Source organism: Pelophylax lessonae, assembly GCF_965119305.1.
Source record: "Pelophylax lessonae genome assembly, chromosome: 9".
Taxonomy (NCBI): Eukaryota; Metazoa; Chordata; class Amphibia; order Anura; family Ranidae; genus Pelophylax; species Pelophylax lessonae.
Window position 1 is genome coordinate 247,042,212 of NC_138776.1, and position 22,353 is coordinate 247,064,564.

General features: G+C 44.0%; 1 protein-coding gene across 1 annotated transcript in view; it reads right to left on the bottom strand.

Annotated features, from left to right (window-relative positions):
* The window catches only part of LOC309564357 (uncharacterized protein), a 1,447,080-nt gene that overhangs the window by 77,384 nt on the left and 1,347,343 nt on the right, over positions 1–22,353 (bottom strand). Inside the window, exons 8-11 of the mRNA XM_082268984.1 lie at positions 21,611–21,722; positions 19,179–19,286; positions 8,785–10,011; positions 543–625 (exon numbers count right to left, since the gene is read on the bottom strand). Coding sequence (XP_082125110.1) covers positions 543–625; positions 8,785–10,011; positions 19,179–19,286; positions 21,611–21,722 — 1,530 coding nt within the window. The remainder of the gene's footprint in view (positions 1–542; positions 626–8,784; positions 10,012–19,178; positions 19,287–21,610; positions 21,723–22,353) is intronic.

The following is a 22,353-nucleotide window of genomic DNA, read 5'->3' on the forward strand; positions in this document are numbered from 1 at the left end:
GCAACCCTGCCCGAACCATCGTCAACACAGGCATGACAGGGCAGACAAGGGCAAATCAAGGTGACTCACGGGGATTGAACATGCAAATATCCTAACACCATCCTGTGACACATAAAGGTGGACAATATACAAGCATTATCCCAAATTGAGCTATACCTCATGGGTAATGATAGAAAGGAAATAGAGGATTAAGAAGAAAAAGGGAAAAAGTAAGAAACAGAGAGGGAGATCAGAAATTAGATGAATCTCTGAGGGACACGTGCAGTTATTCGATCAGTTGGCTGGCTCCTCTTGACCCAGACGATTGTTTGGTTTATTTACGTCCACCAGCTATCAGAACTCCTGGTCTGCAGGCTTGGATTGCCACTATTATTCAGTGCATAAGTTATGATCTACCAGCGCTTTCTCTATGCTGGCTTCCCTAAGGACTATATTTAGACACTTTCCTGTAGATTGTTATCTGATCTATCCAAGAAATACAGCCGGATTCTCATACAGGGACCTGTGTTGGAGACACTTTTGGACCACCTCTCTACACTTACTTTTGATGTTCCATCCTGGTCTGTTTTTCCACCTATCCACCTTTTGGATCCATACTCCACCCTGACATGGTCAGCTAATCTACCTATGAAAAACGATTCATGCATGAGTTCCCATATTCACACCCCTGACGAAGGGTATTTCCCGTAACACGTAGGGTGTCTACTGGAAATCAATGCTTCATCATCTTTGTGTGATCATGACATGATTTTATACCTCACTAATATTGTTTCTATGTATATGTATCACTGTGACTTTTAATGTGTCATATTAAAAATGTATATTTTTTATATTTGTGGTGTTACTTTTAGCCTTTAAAGTCCTGTCCCCTTAGGGGGGTTCTCTTTTGTTTTTCCCAATTGGGGATGCTGGCCCATTAACACCCTGCTCTGCTTAGATGAGTGTCCCCCAGATTTCGAGCAGTACTTGGGCCCTGTACGGTAAAGGCATTTAATCTGTAAAGATCTCTGATGATTAATACATCCAACTGGACCATATGTCTTTAAACGTGTCTTGTTGGTCTTTGACCATATGAACCCATCGTTCAGCCTCCATAGTTACATCAACCTCCCGTTTCCAATCCAGCAAGGTAGGGAACTTGGATTATTTCCAAAATCTAGGTATTAATGATTTAGCCGCATTCAGTAGATGAGGAGTAACACTTTTTTTGTAGAGTTTGGTGGAGGAGGGGACCCCCACGAAAAAGAAAATGCATAGAGGAGGATTCTTTAGGTCTAAGAGTCATTTGTTTAATCCATGGGGCAATATCCTCCCAAAACAGTTTATTCTTGGGACAAGACCACCATATGTGGAGGAACTAGCCCTGGTGACTACAGCCCTTCCAACAGCGGCCATCCAACGTCAGGTATATCTGCACTAGACGGGAGGGGGTCGGATATCATCTACTAATAAATTTGTAAGACATTTCTTGGCCACGGGAGCTTATGGAGGTGAAGTGTGTCAGCCTAATTAGCCTCTTGACCTGTGGAGGAGTGAAAGTTTAGTCTCTGGACCTGTGGAGGAGTAAAAGTTTGACCTATTTCTATTTCCCATTCTCTAATGTATTATGGGACTGAAGAGGATTGGGCGCAAGTAACATGGTAAAATATGGAAAATTTCAAGGGGTATGAATACTTTTTCAAGGCTCTGTAGTTGCAATCATGGTGTCTTCAACCAAAAGAAACCACTACCTCAATGCAGATATTCACCCTCAGGGGAGATTTCCCTCCTCTCCATCCCCCCTTCCCGTCCAATTGCAGGTAATAAGAATGTCTTTTTTTTTTTTTTGGTGTGTTTTTCTTTTTTCAATAAAAAGTGCCTCTCGCCTCCCGTTGCACACCATTTGCCTGGGCGAATGTCATTCAAGGTCCTCCCTTTGCCTCCTGGGATATGCAAGTCATGTATCCCAGGAGGCATATCGCTTCATTTAAAAAGGAGGAGGGGGTGGCCTAGCAACTCATTATCAGGAGGCATGCCGGCTTAACCAAAAAGAGACACACAAGACCATGGTGGCGTGGATTTGAGAGGTGGCAGAATACAAGCGGATCTCAGCGGGACAATGCTGGCTAAGTGGGTATCAGAAATGAGCCACCCGGACAACCCAGTAAGAAGGGGGAGCAATACTTACCCTAAAGCAGCACTTCACAAAAAATGGGAAGTTCCACACTTTCTCCACCCCCCCTCCGCCACATTTGGAGTACATTTTTTATTTGTAGAGGGGGAGGTTGGGTGGGAGCGGGTACCCGTTTTTTTCAGGTACCCGCGTTAACTTTCGGTAGGATCAAGGCAGGTGCACTGCAACCTTCTGCAATACATCACAGGTTCCAGAAGGCTGTGGGAGCATTCACAAAGTGCAGCGCGGCTCACGCATGGGTAGTGGACAGCCGGCTGTGAAGCTGCAAGGAGTCACATTGGCTGCCTACAGTTAACATGCCGGCACAGGGGACCCGAAGACTGGTGAAGAACCAGCTCAGGTGAGGACAGTGCTTGATTCTTGGCCAGGTGAGTGTATTTTTATTAAAAGTCAGAAGCTACAGTAACTGTAGCTGCTGACTTTTACATTTTGTAGAACTGACTGAAGCGCTTCTTTAACTGTTGGCCCTGCAATCTTCCACCCCCCCATTTCTGTTTTTTAAAGACCAGTCCCTTGAACTCACTCTACAGTTATATTGTTGACATCATATCTGCACTATAGTCATTAGGATGGGATGTGGCCATTGCTAAGGGTATTCGTCCATATAACAGCGCTAGACATTGGAGGACGTGAACGTCGGATGTCCTGGTACCACCAAAAGAGAGGAGTACTACAGGCTGTTACAAAATAGAATTTAAATTGACTAGGAACAAAGGGAAATCGACAAGCTTTGTGTTCATGGCAGCACGCCAGATGTTGCCAAAAGCTTGGTGGAAGCAATTTCTAAACCTTGCTAAAGTTAAACTGCGACTTATGGGGACTATGGTGCACGAGATGCTCGCTCCTATTTTGAATGACACCCATGCTAATTTTTTGAAGGTTTGGGATCCATTGATCATTTATGATAACAGCCTGATTTTAGACTTCACCTGCCCCATTACATATGGCTGAATCCTGCGTGAACCCCCCCCCCTCCCTCTCAATTTTTCTTAACCTCCCTCTTACACCTTCCTCACCCTTCTCTTTCTCCTACTTTTCTCTCTGCTTTTTGTACAATGCCTTTCCTCTCCTAGGTCTGAACAGTGGTGTTAGGGCTCCTTCTCCTCAACTGATAGAGGCCACAACTGTCTTTCATGAGGAGCAGGCTTTTTACTTTGTTACTGATAGACCTGTTATTATGCAAAACCATATTCTCATACTGCTGTCTTGTTAACAACTCTCTTGTCTCATGCATTTTGTAAACACCTGGTTTACTTACAATCATAGTCAAGAGGAGAGTAAAGCCCCGTACACACGCGTCGATAATTGGCCGTGAATTTTCGGCTTGTTAGTATGATGCTTCCGACAACCGACTCCGACTTTTCGGCCGAAAAAAATCTGGTGTGCAGGCTATAAAATTTTTGTTGGCAGTCAACACAACGGCCGATTTTTCGTCAGTCAGTACAGATTCCGGCAGACAAAAATCTGATGAGCAAGACTGGGCATGCTCAGAGAAGAAAAAACACACGGAAAGTAAACCAGCACATGACATCACTTCTGAAGTAGATTTTTGTTGGCCGAGAAAATTTGTGTGCAGTCTAGGCACATTCCAACCAACAAAACACCACTCTGGACAAAAGTCGGACGATCGGTCGGCCGATAATCATTGCGTGTGTACAAGGCATTAGTCTCGCATTGAGATATTGTGCTGTATAAAAAAAAAAAAAATACTAAAAATAATTTGATAAACTTTTGTAAAACAAAATAGAATAAAAACACATACAGATTGCTTCTGATCTTTTGAGGGGGGAGTAATAAATATTTACTTGTTGATGCATTTTGGAAAAATCGCTAGAGAGGTCTACAAAAGGTAACACAGTTGTTAGAGATGGGCCTCCAGCATGTACATGCATTTTTGTTCCAAAAATAACACAGGACTAAAGTTTGACACTTCCAAATTAATCTTTAATTACTTTCAAACAAGGATTACAGTGATCAACATTCATTATTCAATACAGAAACAAAAAAAGTTAAATTGAAAGATGAATTATAAACATAATGAAACGAAGCAATGAGGCGCTAATCTGGCTATACACATGGAACGATTTTCTTGCAATCAGAACTAGCTTTCAACTTCACAAATTAACTAAAGGGTCAGAAGAAACCTATGATCATAGTGGGTCACTGTAGACTAGGGATGCACCGATCCGATATTAGGATCGGATATCGGTGCCGATACTGCCAAAATAGCTGAATCGGTGGATCGGTAAAATTAACCGATCCACGGGCCAATCCGGTTTTGCTGAGTCCTGGCTCAGCTGTCCCTTACTTGCACGGAGCCGCTACTTCCTGTATAGGTCCGGCTCACAGGTGGAGGGATATCAGATGCACTCCGCCTGGGAATGGAGGAGCCATACACAGGAAGGTATCAGGACAATATCCCCCCGGAAAACATCCCCCTGGACCTAATCCCCCGGGACAACATCCCCCGGGCAATATCCCCCGGAAAACATCCCCCTGGACATAGGGTTAGAGGGGGGATATTGTCTAGGGTGATATTGTCCAGGGAGGATATTGTCCGGGGGGATGTTGTCCAGGGGGGATGTTTCCCGGGGGATATTGTCCTAGAATCCACAGGAAGCAGTGGCTTTGCTCTGTACTGAAGCCGCATGCATATTGTGTATGTGTGTAGTTCCGGATCGGTATCAGTATCGGCAGATACACAAAGCCAGGGTATCGGTATCGGGACTAGAAAAGTCGGATCGGTGCATCCCTACTGTAGACTGCTCCATCATTTTTGCCATTCAAAGCTGGCAAAAATTGCAAGAAAATTGGTCAAATGTAGAGCCAGGTTTAATGAACTTTGGGGAAGCAGGATATTCTGCCATGCTGACATTTTGTAGCGAATGTAGCCAGGTTTTGAATACAATAACAGGCAAAAGGATCAAAGCAACCTACTGACCAAGGACTGAATACTTCTATGGGGTGGTCTTAGGTTGCGGTAACCTGATAACTTTTGCATGTTCATAGTGATCAGAAGCCCTAAAAAATACCAGCATATTTTCTAAACTCCTTGACCAGAAAAGCCCAATAAGAGCTGGTGCCAAACTCAAAATGCAAATAAACTATTTACAGAAGTCAACACAGTCATTATACAATCCGATAGATGCAGTAGTGTGGCCACTACCATAGTCCCTGGGGAAGGGTAGTCAGCAATTGTGTTAGTTAATTGCTAGGTTCTAACTTTTGGCGAGTTAAATCTTGCAATAAAAGTCTTTGTTATATGCGTTCAATGAAAACATTACCTGTTGATCATATCAGAAATTTGGGGTTGTCCTGTGCACACTTCCTGTGTTATCACAAGGGGGGAGATTTACTAGAACTGGTGCACATAGAAACTGATGCAGCTCTGCAGAGTAACCAATCAGCTTCTACGTTTTATTGTCAAAGCTTAACTGAACAAGCTGAAGTTAGAACTGATTGGTTAATATGCACAGTAGCCCCGGATTCTGTGTGCACCAGTTTTAGCAAACCTCCACTTCGGAGTCTAATTGGCCATCCTAGTTCTAATCTTAGACTAGAGTAGGGTTTCTCAACTAGAGTTCCTCCAGAGGTTGGTAGGTTCCTTGAGCAATGAGCAGTTTCTGCCTCTCAGATAGGTTCCCCACTGACGCCGATGATCTTTTTAGCTATCTGTAAGGAGATAATTCTTCCCAGTGACCACAAGTGTAAGGAGCATTCTTCCCACTGACCATCACACTAATGTATCATGAGTTGTAGATATAGTCATTTTAAGCAGGGGTTCCACAAGACTGGAAAGGTATTTCAGTGGTTCCTTTGTGTTGAAAATAATTATGGTTTATGCTGTGGAGATGAGAATGGAAGCGATTGAGTTGATAATTAAGCAAAAGACAACTGGGCAGAGCCAACAGCACTAAACAGGAATTTCGGAGCCGAGTGCATCTCTGGCCGATCAATATGATTTTATGTACTTGCAGGGTCTTATCTTTGGGAAATATGCATGTATTACAGAGAAGTACTGCATACCCTTTACGAGCAGTGCTAAAACAGAACTGAACAGCCCTTAGCCCAGGTGTCACAGGACAGAGACCTTCTTACAGGGAAGGGCTAAATTCAGCAGCACAAGGCCTGTAAATAGCACTATAAGCTTGGCTTGATTCAGAAGAACAAACCAGATAATGCTTCCATTCAAACCAATGGTTTTATATCCCAACAAGTAAGTGGGTGATCCGAAAACACAGATAAATGGCCAAATCTGTGAGAAACCTGCCCTTCACATCTACATGAGCTTGTTGGTCATCCCATTTTAAAATCAAGCACACAACCATGCATTTCATACTGACAACCATTTGCATACAGAGTCATTATAGACAATTGTGCCCATTGGTGTACCACAATAAAGACATGATTTTTTCAGTATGGTATTGAGGAACCTGTACAGAGCCTTGACCTCAGCCCTACTGAACATCTTTGGGATGAACCTGAAATGCTGATTGTGAGCCAGATCTTCTTGTCACACATCAGTACCTAACCTCTCCAATGCTCTTATGGCTATATGGGCACAATTTACATATAGACACTCAAACATCTTTTGGAAAGCATTCCCAGAACACTGAAGGCTGTTATATTTACAAACGGCTAATATTGGTGTAATTGGTAGGTGTCCAAAAAGTGTATCCTCAGCTCCAACTCCGGATTCCAAAAGAAGGAGGGTATAGAATACTCGTATTGGTAGTAGTTAAACTTTTCACTCTTAGAGCTTGACTACTATGGGCCATACACACTATCAGATTATCTGAAGACTTTTGTCTGTAGACTTACCAAAACCATATAATATGAGGTCAAACCTAAACACTTTCAATTTGTATGCAATCCGGCAGGCCCTTGCACTACATAGAAAAGGTAAATCTGAAGGAAAAAGTCTTCAGATAATCTGATAGTGTGTATGGCCCTTTAGATCCTGTTGGATAGTCTTGTGGTTGCACTCAACCATCGGTCAAGTGTAGAGCCAATTGTAATAAAGATCGTGGTTGCACTCAACCTTCAGACAAGTCTAGAGCCAACTTTAATAAAGATCGTGGTTGCATCCAACCTTTTGTCAAGTATAGAGCTAAGTTTAATAATGATCGTGGTAGCATCCAACTTTCAGGTCAAGTGTAGAGCCAACTTAATTAAAGATCGTAGTTGCACCCAACCTTCGGTCAAGTGTAGAGCCAACTTTAATAAAGATTGTGTTTGCACCTAACCTTTGGTCAAGTGTAGAGCCAACTGTAATAAAGATCATGGTTGCACCCAACCTTCGGTCAAGTGTACAGCCAACTTTAATAAAGATAGTGGTTGCACCCAACCTTCTTTTACTCGGTCTACTTTCATTGGTGTACTGCAATAAAGACATGATTTTTTCAGTATGGTATTGAGGAACCTGCACAGAGCCTTGACCTAAGCCCTACTGAATATCTTTGGGATGAACCTGAAATGCTGATTGTGAGCCAGATCTTCTTGTCACACATCAGTACCTGACCTCTCCCAATGCTCTTATGGCTAAATGGGCGCAATTTACATATAGACACTCAAACATCTTGTGGAAAGCATTCCCAGAACAGTGAAGGCTGTTATAGTCACAAACGGCTAATATTGGTGTAATTTCGGTGAAGTCTTTACCGCCCCTGCTGGTAACTTTATCATGGAAGCATGAGAATAAATCTGCTTATCAGTCAGTGTTTCACCCAAACCTCATCAGGGTCAGATGTGTTTATGCTCAACCTCCTTGTGTGTACCTCTAGCTTTTTGGGAAATTGGCACAGAGCTGGCCCACCACACTGTATAACAGACCATCCAGTCTTCCATGCGGATATAAACTCCTGTGCTAACCTACTGCTGCAACCAATTACAGTGCCAGGATTAACTCCCAAGAGCCCCCCCCCCCCCAAAAAAAAATCCTACAGAATGTAGAATTTTAATAACTACAAAAGAAAAGCATAAAGCAGGCCTGCATAGTGCTGTAGTGTCCTTCCATTTTTCAAAGTAGGCCTCTTGCTTACCAAACAGACACTATGCCATTCTTATTTTTTTCCAGAAAGTGGACTGCAATTATTCATGTTCCACTACAAGGCCAACAAGCTTGGATAGAGCTGAGTAAAACTGAATATGGGATAACAATGAAAACATTTAGGGAAATTTTCCTATTTAGCCTGCATGGAACGCTTGTCAGAAATATTTTTTGATGACGTTGTCCAAACGATACCCACCACTCCATATCAGTTTGAGCCATCAGTCTCTTAAATTTGTGAGCAGTTTCAACATACAAATTTTATCCACTTTTCACACCCTTTTTGAACACCCGCTGACAATTGAAACTTTTATTCTGCATATCATAACATATTAATCAATAATATATTTCCTAAGCTTGCAATACTGTTTGTGTTGCGTCCATAGAACTAACTGGCCACAGCAAAAAGTATATATCTGCCACCAACTGTCCACATGAGAATCAGCGAAGTCACCCACTTTGCACATCCGTCAAAGTTATAACAGAAATATTGATCTTCCAGCTTGTGTCCTAACACTGTAGCCCCTTAATAAGCACCAGTGTCTGCACAGCCTTGCTCAGCTGCCGCCTCCCGAAACTGGGACCTCTTGTCCTTTGTGGGAACTAAGATGGGACATAAGGGAGAACTTATGGGAAAACTGTTTGTCACACTGAGGACATGAATATGGGAGTTCACCAGCATGGGCCTTCACATGTCTAACCATGGCTGATTTACTGGCAAAACCTCTCCCGCACTCTGAACAAGAAAATGGGCGGTCACCAGAGTGGACTCTCTCATGCTTAACCAGATCGGACTTGTTGGTAAAGCCTTTATCGCACTCAGAGCAGGAATACGGGCGATGACCGGTGTGGAGTCTCTCGTGCCTAATTAAGGCTGAGCGATTCGCAAAATCTCTTCCGCACTCGGAGCAGGCGTAGGGGCGATCGCCTGTATGGACTCTCTGGTGCTCCTTCAGATGCGATCTTCGTTTGAAGCCTCTCCCGCACTCAGAGCACAAATGTGGTTTAACACCCGTGTGGCCCCTTTGGTGTTGGACCAGATTGGCTCGGTGAGAAAAAGACTTCCCGCATTCTGGACACGAGAAAGGCCTCTCCCCGGTGTGACTCTTCTGGTGCCTCAAAAGGCCTGACTTTGAAAAAAAGCATTTCCTGCACTCTTCGCATGAGTAAGGCTTCTCTCCCGTGTGAGATCTCATGTGAGCAATAAGCTGTCCTCTTTGGATAAAACGCTTGCCACATTCAGAACAGGAAAACGGCTTGTCCGGCCTGTGAGTTAGTTCATGGAGGTCGAGGACTGACTTCTGTCTAAAGCACCTTCCGCACACGGTACAGGAATATGGCCGTTCTCCCGTGTGAACTCGTTTATGTATGGTAAGAGTCCTCCTCCAAGAAAAGCACTTACCGCAGTCAGGACATGAATAGGACTTTACCCCTGTGTGAATTTTTTCATGCATGATTAGGTAGGACTTGCAAGAAAAACATTTCCCGCATTTTGAACATGAATATGGTCTCTCCCTTGCATTAGACCTTTGGCGTGGGTTACGTTCTGTTCTGGCCGCTAAACATTCAGCGCATGGGGAGGTTTCACACCCAGCATGAGCTGCCAGATTATCGTCAGTGTGTGGGTGACCATCATCAGATGGCGGATCTGCGCTGTGAATTGCTGGATCAACCTTTACGATAATGTGGCTTCCTTCTGAGGAATCGGACATGACATTATCCTCCTCCATCTCACCATCTGGAGAGATCATTTGACGGGATCTCAAGTTATTCCTCTTACGTCTTCCATCTAACAAGGAAAAAAAAACATTGTAAAAAGAATTCTAATTAAACTGCAGGAAATGGACAGTCGGATGCAGTTAAAGTCCACAACCCATGTGGTGCTTCCATTACTGAGTGTTATTTTACTTTTAAAGAGACCCCGTCACCAGCTTTGCAGGGAAAAGCACAAAAAAAATATGTTATTTTAAAAATGCTTACCTACAACATATTTCCTTTTCATAAAGCCTTTTTTATTGACTTGCAATGTAGTTTATCCACTTGCCGACTGCCTAACGCCGATCTACGTCGGCAGTCAGCCCCTCACAGGCAAAGTGACGTAGGGTTACGTCACTAGCTTGTGAGGGTCTAGGGAGCGAGCGCGCGCCGCCGGAGGCACGCTCCCGCGTGGTCACGGACCCCCCCGCGCATGTGACCAGCGGACCCGATGTCCGCCGGTCACTCTGCGATCGGCGGGGGAGAGGGAGAATGTCAGGCAGCTTGTGTAAACAAGCCACCTGTCATTCTCCTCGCTGTAAAGACACTGATCAAACGGATCTAGCATGTAGATCCGTTGATCAGTGTCCTTACAGCTCAAGCCACAGCCAATCACAGTAGAAAGCACGCCCCTAGGGATACACACAGCCCCTCCCTCCCAAATAAAGTTAACCCCTTCACTACCAGTGTATTTTTACAGTAACAGTGCATATATATAGCACTGATTACTGTAGAAATGTCACTGGTAACCCCAAAAGTGTCACAAATGTCAGTCAAGGCTCCGATCTGTCCGCCCCAATGTCGCAGTACCGCAAAAAAAAAAAAAAAAAAAAAAAAAATCGCAGATCGCCGCCATTACGAGTTGAAAAAAAAAAAAAAACAACAAAAATGACAAAAATCTTTCCCTTTGTCAGTAAACGCGATAACTTTTGCGCAAACCAATAAAATACGCTTTTTGCGATTTTTTTTTACCAAACATAGGTAGCATAAAACAAATTGGCCAAAAATGTTAAAAAATTTTGATTTTTACATTTTTTTTTGGGGAAATTTCATATAAAAAAATGTGAAAAATATTGCTATTTTTGCAAAATTGACGCTCTTTTTTTGTTTATAGCGCGTGATCAAAAAATCGCACAGGTGATCAAATACCACCAAAAGAAAGCTCTGTTTGTGGGAAAAAAAGGACGCCAAATTTGTTTAGGTACAGCGTCGCACGACCGCGCAATTGTCCGTTAAAGTCACGCAGTGCCGAATCGCAAAATACCCCCTGGTCAGGAAGGGGGTAAAATCTTCCGGGGCTTAAGTGGTTAAAACGTGCAAGAAAAAAGGACTATTCCAGGAGCCATCAATTCTCTAAAACTGACCTCTCCCACCTTGCTTATTATAGACCTCTCCTCTGGAAGTGTCCAACTACTATCTCTGCAGGCCCAGCTCCACCACCCCTCCCTACATAGCCCTTAAAGCCGATCTCCAGCTTTATTCTCACTTTAACCAGTTGCTGTTTCTCACACCAACAGGTGCACCTGGTGGCAGCGCTGTATAAACTGTGAGTAGCCTCATCTACATACAGTATACAGCCCTATGTTCCGGCTGTGGGATAAAAACTTCTCGTTGAATATCCAGAATAAAATTGAGTCGGGCTGAGCACTGCCCTGGCATTCATAAGCAGCTTTGTATTCTCTAAATGAGTACAAAGCTTTCTCTGATTGGCTGGGCCACGGAGATTGTGACATCACCTGCTCTTCCTCTCTACCTCAGCCAATCAGGAAAAGCATTGTATACATTCAGAGAATACAAAGCTGCCTATGAATAGCTGACCTGGTGTGGCATGGGAAGTTTGCATCCCACAGACAGAACACAGTGCTGTATAATGTAGCGGAGGCTACATGCAGTTTATATGGTACGCTCAGCGGATGCACCTGTCAGTGTTGGAAAGAGTTTGTTTGGGCCAGCTTGGTCCAAACAAACTAGTTAAAGCAGAATTCACAACCATCTAACTGTTGGCCATATCAATAATGAAGAAGAGGCACCCGTCCCTGATAGATAGACAAAAATTGCCAAATAGACCAGAAGGGGAGGAGGTGGGACTTTTGAGGGATGCCAGAAATCATGTTATCAATAGGAACAATGTTAAATAGAAAGTTATACATTTATTAACCACTTAAGCCCCGGAAGATTTTACCCCCTTCCTGACCAGGCCCAATTTTGCGATTCGGCACTGCGTGATTTTAACGGACAATCGCGCGGTCGTGCGACGCTGTACCTAAACGAATTTGACATCCTTTTTTTCCCATAAACAGAGCTTTCTTTTGGTGGTATTTGATCACCTGTGCGATTTTTTGATCATGCGCTATAAACAAAAAAAGAGCGACAATTTTGCAAAAATAACAATATTTTTCACATTTTTTTTTTTATACGAAATTCCCCCAAAAAATAAAAAAAATAAAATTTTTTTAACATTTTTGGCCAATTTGTTTTCTGCTACATATGTTTGGTAAAAAAAAAAAAAAAAAAAAAAAAAAAAAAAAATCACAATAAGCGTATTTTGATTGGTTTGCGCAAAAGTTATTGCGTTTACTAAGGGAAAGATTTTTGTCATTTTTGTGGTTTTTTTTTTTTTTTAACGAGTAATGGCGGCGATCTGCGATTTTTTTTGCGGGACTGCGACATTGCGGCGGACAGATCGGACCCTTGACTGACATTTTTGACACTTTTGGGGGTACCAGTTACATTACTACAGTAAACAGTGCTATACATTTGCACTGTTACTGTAAAAATGACACTGGCAGGGAAGTGGTTAACTTTATTGGGGAAGGAGGGGTTAAGTGTGTCCCTAGGGGCGTGCTTCTAACTGTGCAGGGATGTGGCTTTACATGTAACAGCAGAGATCTACGGTCCTACATAGCAGGACCGTTAGATCTCTCTGCTGTTACACAGGGAAGAATGACAGGCGGCTTTGTTTACATTAGCTGCCTGCCTTTCTCCCTTCACAGCGGACGATCGCGAGTGACCGGCGGACATCGGGGTCCGCCGGTCACTCGCGCGGAGGTGTCCGTGAACGAGCGGGGGCAGGAGCGCGCCTCCGGCGGCGCGCGCTCGCCCCCTATTGGCTCACAGGCTAGTGATGTACCGGTACGTCACTTTGCCTGGAAGGGGCTGACCGCCGCAGTATATGTACTTGCGGCGGTCGGCAAGCGGTTAACATGAGTTAAAACATCCCCACAAAGTGGGACTCAAATGACAAACAGTTAAAACAATCACATAAGCAATCAAACCCATGTAGCACATCACAACATGGGCCTGACAGTGCACAGCAGAGTACAGTCCCATTGGTTCTTGTCCAAAGCCCCAACGCGTTTCAACTTATCCAAGTCTACTTCAGGGTGATGCTGGACAACAGGATAATACTGATAGGGCTGCAACTAACGATTATTTTCATAATCGATTAGTTGGCCGATTATTGTTTTGATTAATCGACTAATCGGATAAAAAACAAAACAAAAAAAAGGTTGGTGTATAATTTAGTTAATATTCTTGAATATTTATATGCAGTGGTAAATATAAATATCCAGCTATATAGTTGGATATTTAATTCACTCTGAGACAGATATATGTATTATTGGAGGTTTAAATTAGGGATCGACCGATTATCGGCAAGGCTGATATATCGAGGGCCGATATCGACTTTTGCCGATATATCTGTATCGGCCCCGGAACTGGCCAATATTGCCGATATTCCAAATATTGCTCATGTAAGGGTAAAATGATGTCACATAGCATAATTCCCTTTACAAATGTTATTAAATAGGCTACTCACATATGTACAAATTAAAGATATATAAGCAATTCCACATTAGCAGATCGGTATCTCTCACCCACTTGCCATAAGTGATACCCGGGTGATACCGCTCCGTTCAGCATCCACTCAATATCGCTCCGTCTCTCACCGGCTCCATCTCCCACCCACCCGATACCGATCCGTCTTTCACCAACTTCCCGTAAGTGACACCCGGGTGATACCACTCCATCCGGCATATGATGACGATCTCGGAGGTCACGTAGTCACGCTGGGCGTGACCACGCACGTGACCTCCAAGATCATATGCCGGATGGACGAATCTTCAAATACTGTATGTGGTTTTTGCTCAGGAGTTATATTCATTTTAAAATTAAATGTTAACTGCATTGTGGAATTTTCAAACAACACTCCTCCATTCAACAAATATACAAAACATTTTTGTAGAAATATAGATGCAAATTAGTTTTGTCCAAAAATCCAATACATGTATGGGCAGCATAAGACATTTAGTAGCAGCAGCATGCTTTTATCACCTGTCATGATGGGGAAAAAAAAATAGACTTTATAGTAAATAAAACAGCAGATAATAGCTACTGTAATATAATTATAATTTCTACTGTGAAACAGTGAAAGTATTTATATCTTGTATCGTGTGTGTATATAAAAACAAAATATGCCCAGAAGTCGGTTATGCAGGATATTTTAACCACTTAAGCCCCGGAGGATTTTCCTGCTAAAAGACCAGGGGGTATTTTGCGATTCGGCACTGCGTGACTTTAACGGACAATTGCGCGGTCGTGCGACGCTGTACCTAAACGAATTTGACGTCCTTTTTTTCCCACAAACAGAGCTTTCTTTTGGTGGTATTTGATCACCTGTGCGATTTTTTGATCACGCGCTATAAACAAAAAAAGAGCGACAATTTTGCAAAAATAGCAATATTTTTCACATTTTTTTATATGAAATTCCTCCCAAAAAAAATGTAAAAATCAAAATTTTTTAAAATTTTTGGCCAATTTGTTTTATCCTACCTATGTTTGGTAAAAAAAAAAAAAAAAAAAAAAAAAAAAAAAAAAAAAAAAAAAATCGCAAAAAGCGTATTTTGATTGGTTTGCGCAAAAGTTATCGCGTTTACTAACAAAGGGAAAGATTTTTGTCATTTTTGTTGTTTTTTTTTTTAACGTGTAATGGCGGCGATCTGCGATTTTTTTTGCGGTACTGCGACATTGCGGCGGACAGATCGGACCCTTGACTGACATTTTTGACACTTTTGGGGCTACCAGTGACATTTCTACAGTAATCAGTGCTATACATATGCACTGTTACTGTAAAAATACACTGGCAGTGAAGGGGTTAACTTTATTTGGGAGGGAGGGGCTGTGTGTGTCCCTAGGGGCGTGGTTTCTACTGTGATTGGCTGTGGCTCTAGCTGTAAGGACACTGATCAACGGATCTACATACTAGATCCGTGTGATCAGTGTCTTTACAGCGAGGAGAATGACAGGCAGCTTGTTTACACAAGCTGCCTGACATTCTCCCTCTCCCCCGACGATCGCCGAGTGGCCGGCGGACATCGGGTCCGCTGGTCACACGCGCGGGGGGGTCCGTGACCGCGTGGGAGCGCGCCTCCGCGGGCGCGCGCTCGCTCCCCAGACCCTCCCAGGCTAGTGACGTTAATTAACGTCACTCTGCCTGGCAGGGGCTGACCGCCGCAGTAAATTTACTTGCGGCGGTCGGCAAGCGGTTAACTGGGAGTGAAACATGAAGCTATATAAAGGGTGGAGGGGGAATAACATTTATATATTAAAGTAGTACTAAAAGCTGAGACTTTTTTTTTCATGGATATAATAATTTTTTTTTTTTTTTTTTAAAGCCCGTAGCGTGTGCAACACACTCAAAAGACTCCACCGGGTGCATAAAAAAGTGCACACACACAAGGTGAGAACACAAAAAAGCACAGGGTGTGCGAAATCGTATGGTCTTCCCTCCGAAGAGGTAGGACCCGAAACCTCGATCCCCCGGGGCGCAAGACTCCTGACAGGGATTTAAGGTACTTGTGGTCAGTCGGCCGAAACCAAACTGACCCCGTTCTTCAGGGGGCCTGCCGAAACAGCCCACCCCAAGTACTAAGTGGAGCTCCCCCGAAGGGAGACCCCATGGATATAATAATTTTAAATATAATGCACAATACTAGTATACTTTTACTCTAAGCCTCCGTTCACATTAGGTCGCTCCGACTTATGGGGCGACCTGTGACTTGCACGGACTTCACATAATGGAAGTCAATGCAAGTCGCCTCCAGGTCGCCCCGAAGTAGTACAGGACCCTTTTTCTAAGTCGGAGTGAATTGTGTCGCTCCTATTAGAACGGCTCCTGTACTACAGAATGGGAGCGTGAGGACCGCGACTTGTAAGGCTGACAAGTCGTGGTCCAAGTCGTACCAGTGTGAATGTGGTCTAAATGTAATTGTAATGCCTTCTATCACCTCTAGTCTATCAGCCTCCACCTTCTCTGGGTTCAGATACTGATCTTCCCTGCACAGAGCCCTTAAAGTGATTGTAAGCAAGGTAAAAAAAAAAAAAAAAAAACTCTGCCTTGGTTCCTTCTCTTGCCCAGGACTACATTTCCCATGAGGCATTGCTCCTCACACATTCACAAGTTCTCTGCCATCTACATACATGTATGGACGGTGTACTAAGCTGTATGTGCGTTGCACTGTATTTTCTGATATGTAAACAAATAATGCATTCTGTATGCAGGACAATTAATTGGCTGACCGATTAATCGATTACAAAAATAGTTGACAACTATTTTCATAATCGATTAGTTGTCGATTAAATCGATTAGTTGTTTTAGCCCTAAATACTGATATCTCTGAAATTATAACATATATTCAAATACATGTATATATGAGAATACAACATACACAAGTGGTCTCACAAAATGGATAGAAAGAATTACAAAATTGTGCTGGGAATCCATCCAAGCATAAGAATCAAATAATAGGGGGCGATGGACCCCCCCCCCCCCCCACACACACACACACACACAAGAAGGGGCAAAAAGAACATTCAAGAGAGAAGAACCCAGATACAAGGGACTAGTTGGCAGCAATACTGGTAAGATTAAGTACAGTCCAGTATTCACCCTATTCTTAAAGCATATATGAATGAAATGTCATATCGCTCATGAGTGGAATTATGGGAATACCAATCCTAGGCCCACAAATTATACTACATGAAGTTTAGAAAAAAAGGGATGTACAAAAATACATCACATACCTGTGTGTGGAGACCAGTGCTCAGGCAAAATCCCCGCTGAGCAGGCGGATGACAGCTCCGTCTCCGCTTACTTTGCAGAGATGGAGCTGTCAGATCCCCGCTCTCCTCTATGGGAGATCGAATGAAAACGGACCGCCTGTCCGCTTTCATCCGATCCGATCCTTCAGACGGATCGAAAATAGGGTTTCCATTTGTCTGGATATCACGGACCACATAGAATCAGAGAGCAGCGGGTGTCAGCGGACATGTCACCGCTGACACCCGCTGCTCCATAGGAGGTACATGGAGCATCCGATCAGGGCCGCCTGAAAAACTGACAGGCGGACCTGATCGGAAAGCCTGTGTGAAAGGGGCCTTACACTTCTACTTTCAGTGGTCAGCGTTTTTCTTCCTCCAAAACACGGCGAGTCCCCCTCCTCAAGAAGGCACATGCACAGTCATGCTAATGAACATCTAAATGATTCAGAGGAGGATTGGGAGAAAGTGCTGTGGTCAAAGACCAAAGTTGAGCTCTTTGGCATTACCTCAACTCCCTGTGTTTGGTGGAAGACAAATGCTGACTATGACCCTAAGAATACCATCCCTACAGTCAAGCATGGAGATGGAAACATGATGCTTTGGGGCGGTTTCTCTGCTAAAGGTACAGACTGACTTTGCCGCATTGAGGGGCCAATGGACGAGGACGTGTATTGTAAAATCTTGGATGAGAACACAGAAGATGGGTCGTGGATGGGTCTTCCAGCATGACAATGACCTAAAACATACCGCCATGGCAACAAAGGAGTGGCTCAAGAAGAAGCACATTAAGGTCATGGAGTCATCTAGCCAATCTCCAGACCTTAACCCTATAGAAAATGTATGAAGAGATCTGAATTTTCAACTTGCAAAGAGGCAGCCAAAAAACCTTAAGGATTTAGAGAAGATCTGTAAAGAAGAGTGGACCAAAATCCCTCCTGAGATGTGTGCAAACCTGGTAACCAACTACAAGAAACGTCTTACCCCCGTGCTTGCCAACAAGGGTTTCTCCACCAAGTAATAAGTCATGTATTGCCTGGGGATGAAATACTTATTTTACTCACTGAACTGCAACTCCATTTATAACATTTGAATTGTGTGTTTTTTTCTGGATTTTTGGTTGATATTCTGTCTCTATCTTAGACCCTTTATTTGTTTGTAAGTAGGCAAACTTACAAAATCTGCAGGGAATTAAAGCGGAGTTCCACCCAAAAGTGGAACTTCCGCTTTAGGCAGTTCTAACCCCCTGACATGCCACATTTGGCATGTCATTTTTTTGGGGGGGGGGGGGGGAGCGGGTACCTTGTTCTGACAGGTACCCGCTCCCACTTCCGCTCAGAGCGCCGCGGCGCCCTGAGCGGAAGTTCTCCTCTCCCCCTCCCTCCCTGCAATCTTCTGGGACATGTCAGAGGTCCCAGAAGATTTCCGGTCAATCACGACGCGTAGCGCAACTCGCGCATGCGCAGTGCGTACCCGGCTGTGAAGCCGAAAACTGTCACAGCCGGGTGCCCACAGCAGTGATGCCGGCGCCACAGACAGAGAGGGAGAAGAACGAGACTTCGGGCGGCCGCATCGCTGGACCGTTGGACAGGTGAGTGTGTGTTTAGGCTGGAACTCCGCATTAAATAATTATTTTTCCCACTGTAAAATAAATAAATAAATAAAATACCTAAAGCCTTAAATACTTACCTAAATACGAGTCATGTGACACCCGGGATTCACGTTCTTCCTTCTTTCTGCTTCACTAGAAAGGTCTCCTCTGCAGTGTTTATGTTGCTTTCTGTTGACGTGAACATTTGCCCATTGGCTGTTGAAGGGGCCCATCACAGGGTACTGCAGCATTCAGCAGTCACACAAGGGTTGGACAAAAGACTGGTCAGTCGGGCCGGTGAAAAAATGGAGGCTGATGGTTCCTGACTTGCCCACTGGGCCCTTACAGTATAATACTGTCTACTGACAGAGGAGGGGAGAGAAGAAGAGATTGTTGTAGTGACTGAACAAGGAGAATCTGGGACTCTTCTCTGGATGCAGACTGTATTCACACCTGAGGGACGCAACGCGTTTGGCGCCAAAGTAGCTTTTCTGAATTTAGCGTTTATTACTCACCTATTCCTATCTCTAGAGGAATGTCATCTTCTTCAATTTTGATTTGCCTAATTTCTCCCTCTTCCTCATCTTTGACATCTCCCTCAGTGGCCCTGATGTCTCCAAGGTCTGTGAATAAAGATGAAGAAGAAGAAAAATAAAGCCACCTTTACTGAGATGTACTTTAACTAAATGAAAAAAGGCTGACCATTGTATGAACCCCTGTCAATGTTACATGTTATGTCTCAACCCTCTAACTGCCACTTTTACTGTATAGCCTGGTTGGTTAACACATTTGCCTACTGGGCACTTTCACCCCCTTCCTGCCCAGGCCAGTTTTCAGCATTCGGCCCTGTCACACTTTGAATGACAATTGCGCAGCACTGTACCCAAATTAAATTTTTAATTTTTTTTTCACACAAATGGAGCTTTCTTTTAGTGGTATTTATTCACAACTAGGTTTTTTATTTTTTGCTAAACAAACAAAAACAGGCTGAACAATTTTGGAAAAAAAAAAAAAAAAATTTTTGATAGTTTGCTATAAAATTTAGCAAACAGGTAATTTTTCTCCTGCACTGAAAGGCGGCACTGATGAGGAGGCTCTGATTTGCAGCACTGGTAGACACTGTTGGGACTGCCCTGATAATCAGGACACTAATGATCAGTGCCCTGATTATCAGTGTGGCTGTCCCTTTAACACAAGCCGGTTATTGGCTTTCTTCTCCCTTCCTCAAGCTGTCAGAGTGAGGAAAGGAAAGCCGATAACTGGCTTGTGTTTACATCCGTGATCAGCTGTCATTGGACTGATCATGTGGTAAAGGGCTGCTGTGATTGGCCTTTTACCACAATTTGTGATCAGCTGAGTTCGAAGGACTAAGTGATCACAGAGCGCACCACCCGCACGTGTGGGCAGGGCGATTAAGGTAGGATGTCCATGGATGCCCGTAAGCCCGCGCTGTAGCGGTTTTTCGGCTATAGTGTGAGCGGGAAGGGGTTAAAGAAAATTAAAAAAAAACAAAAAACACAGCCTGGCAGGATCAGCAGGCGAAATTGAAGAATGCCTAAAAAGTAAAACAGATACAACCACCAAATTTAAGGATTGTAAGTTGCAATATATTACAATTTGCTTTTGGGTTTAGATATGCTTGAAGCCCCCCGTATGGAGATGTTAGTGGAGTCAGCCTGCACATGCTCAGTTTGGTGTGCATCGCTATAGAGGTTTGTTTTTTCTTGGGAGGGTACATGTGATCGGCACAGGGCCAATCAGCACTCTCCAGACAGAGGGTTAGGGGTCCTGCAGCCTCATAGGACAGTCAGAGGAGAATGAAAACTCCTCTCACAAGCTTTAACCAGACACTTATAGAAATCACAAGACTGCTATATACTGCTGATGAGAAAAGGTATTTAGCAGTTTATATTTACTAAAATGATTGCATTTCCATGTTTTGTGTACTGTAGGAGAACAGATATAGTGAATGCAGGGCCCTGGGTTTAGTAACACTTTAATGCAAATGCAAATACATCTAAACAGGAGGACAAACAGATCAAAAGCACCTAAAAGTAAACCAACTACTTTGTAAGGAGAACATGCCAACCTGCTGCCATTCCTAGCCATCAACATAGAATGAATTGATATGAGGAGGAGAGCCGGAGTCTAATAGAGGCTGATGGCCCCTGATTCCCCCACTGGGCACATACTGTCCCCCCATTACTGTCTACTGACAGAGGAGGGGGGAGAAGAAGAGATTGTTGTAGTGACTGAATAAGGAGAATCTGGCACTCTTTTCTGAATTAAGACTGCATGCACACCCGAGGGACGCAACGCGTTTGGGGCCAAAGTAGCTCATGTACCTTTTTTGGCAGCAAGTGTGCTTTTTGACATTTCTCGTTGGGCTAGCCATTAAGAAATAATGGCACCACAAGCACGTTTTAGCACATCTCTGCTACATTCAGGTGTGAATGCTGCCTTAAAGAGGTTGTAAACCCATTAAAATGTTTATTTATTTTTTTTCAACCTGAAAGAGAAACACATAATGAGCTAGCATGCATCGCATTCTAGCTCATCATGAAATACTTACCTTAGAATGAGCCCCCGCCGTGCCGCCCGCTTACCTGTATGACGAGCGACATGTTCAGTCACCCGTCTTCCGGGTCGCCCGTCTTCCGGGATCACGGCATCCGGCCATCTGATTGGCCGGAGCCGCGGTGACGTCACTCCCGCGCACGGGAGCCGACGGTCACGGCACGGGACTCTGAAGGAACGGCACCAGCGGCCGTTCCTTCAGAGCGCATTCGCCAGTGACGTCACTGGCTGCATGTAAGGTAAATATCTCCTAAACGGTACATGTTTAGGAGATATTTACAGTACCTATAGGTAAGCCTTATTATAGGCTTACCTATAGGTACAAGTGTCAGAGGAGGGTTTATTTCCTCTTTAATGTTTTATTACTCACCTGTGCTGATCTCTGGAGAAAATTCCTCCTCCTTACATAGGTCATCATCCCTTACAGACGGCTCTCCTGCTTCCTCTTTAACTTCAACTTTAATAGTAATCAGATTTTCACCCTGAAAAACACAGAACACAAAACAGCAGATTGAAGTAGTATGAAGAATAGGAGAAGAAATTAGAAAGGTAGCCACTCATGACCCCCGGGAGAAATAGACTCAAGTGGTTATATAAAAAATATACATTCATTTAAATATCATTAAAAAAGATTATATAAAATCAATACAAAAAACAGATGCAATATCTCCTCATAATATAACAGCGGGCTCTCTCCTACAACACAAGGGAAAGGCCTATGAGAATTCCCGTAGTATAAAAAAATATCATGCGATGCGAAATTAAAGCGGAGTTCCAGCCATTTACTCACCTCTCCAACGGTCCAGCGATGCGGCCGCCCGAAGCCTCGATCCTCTCCCTCGGCACCGGCATCACTGCTGTGGGCACCCGGCTGTTACAGTTTGCGGCTTCACAGCCGGGTACCCACTGCGCATGCGCGAGTTGCGCTGCGCGCCGTGATTGGCCGGCAATCTTCTGGGACCTCTGACGTGTCCCAGAAGATTGCAGGGAGGGAGGGGGAGAGGAGAACTTCCGCTCAGGGCGCCGCGGCGCTCCGAGCGGAAGTGGGAGCGGGTGCCTGTCAAAACTAGGTACCCGCTCCCCCCCCCAAAAAATGACATGCCAAATGTGGCA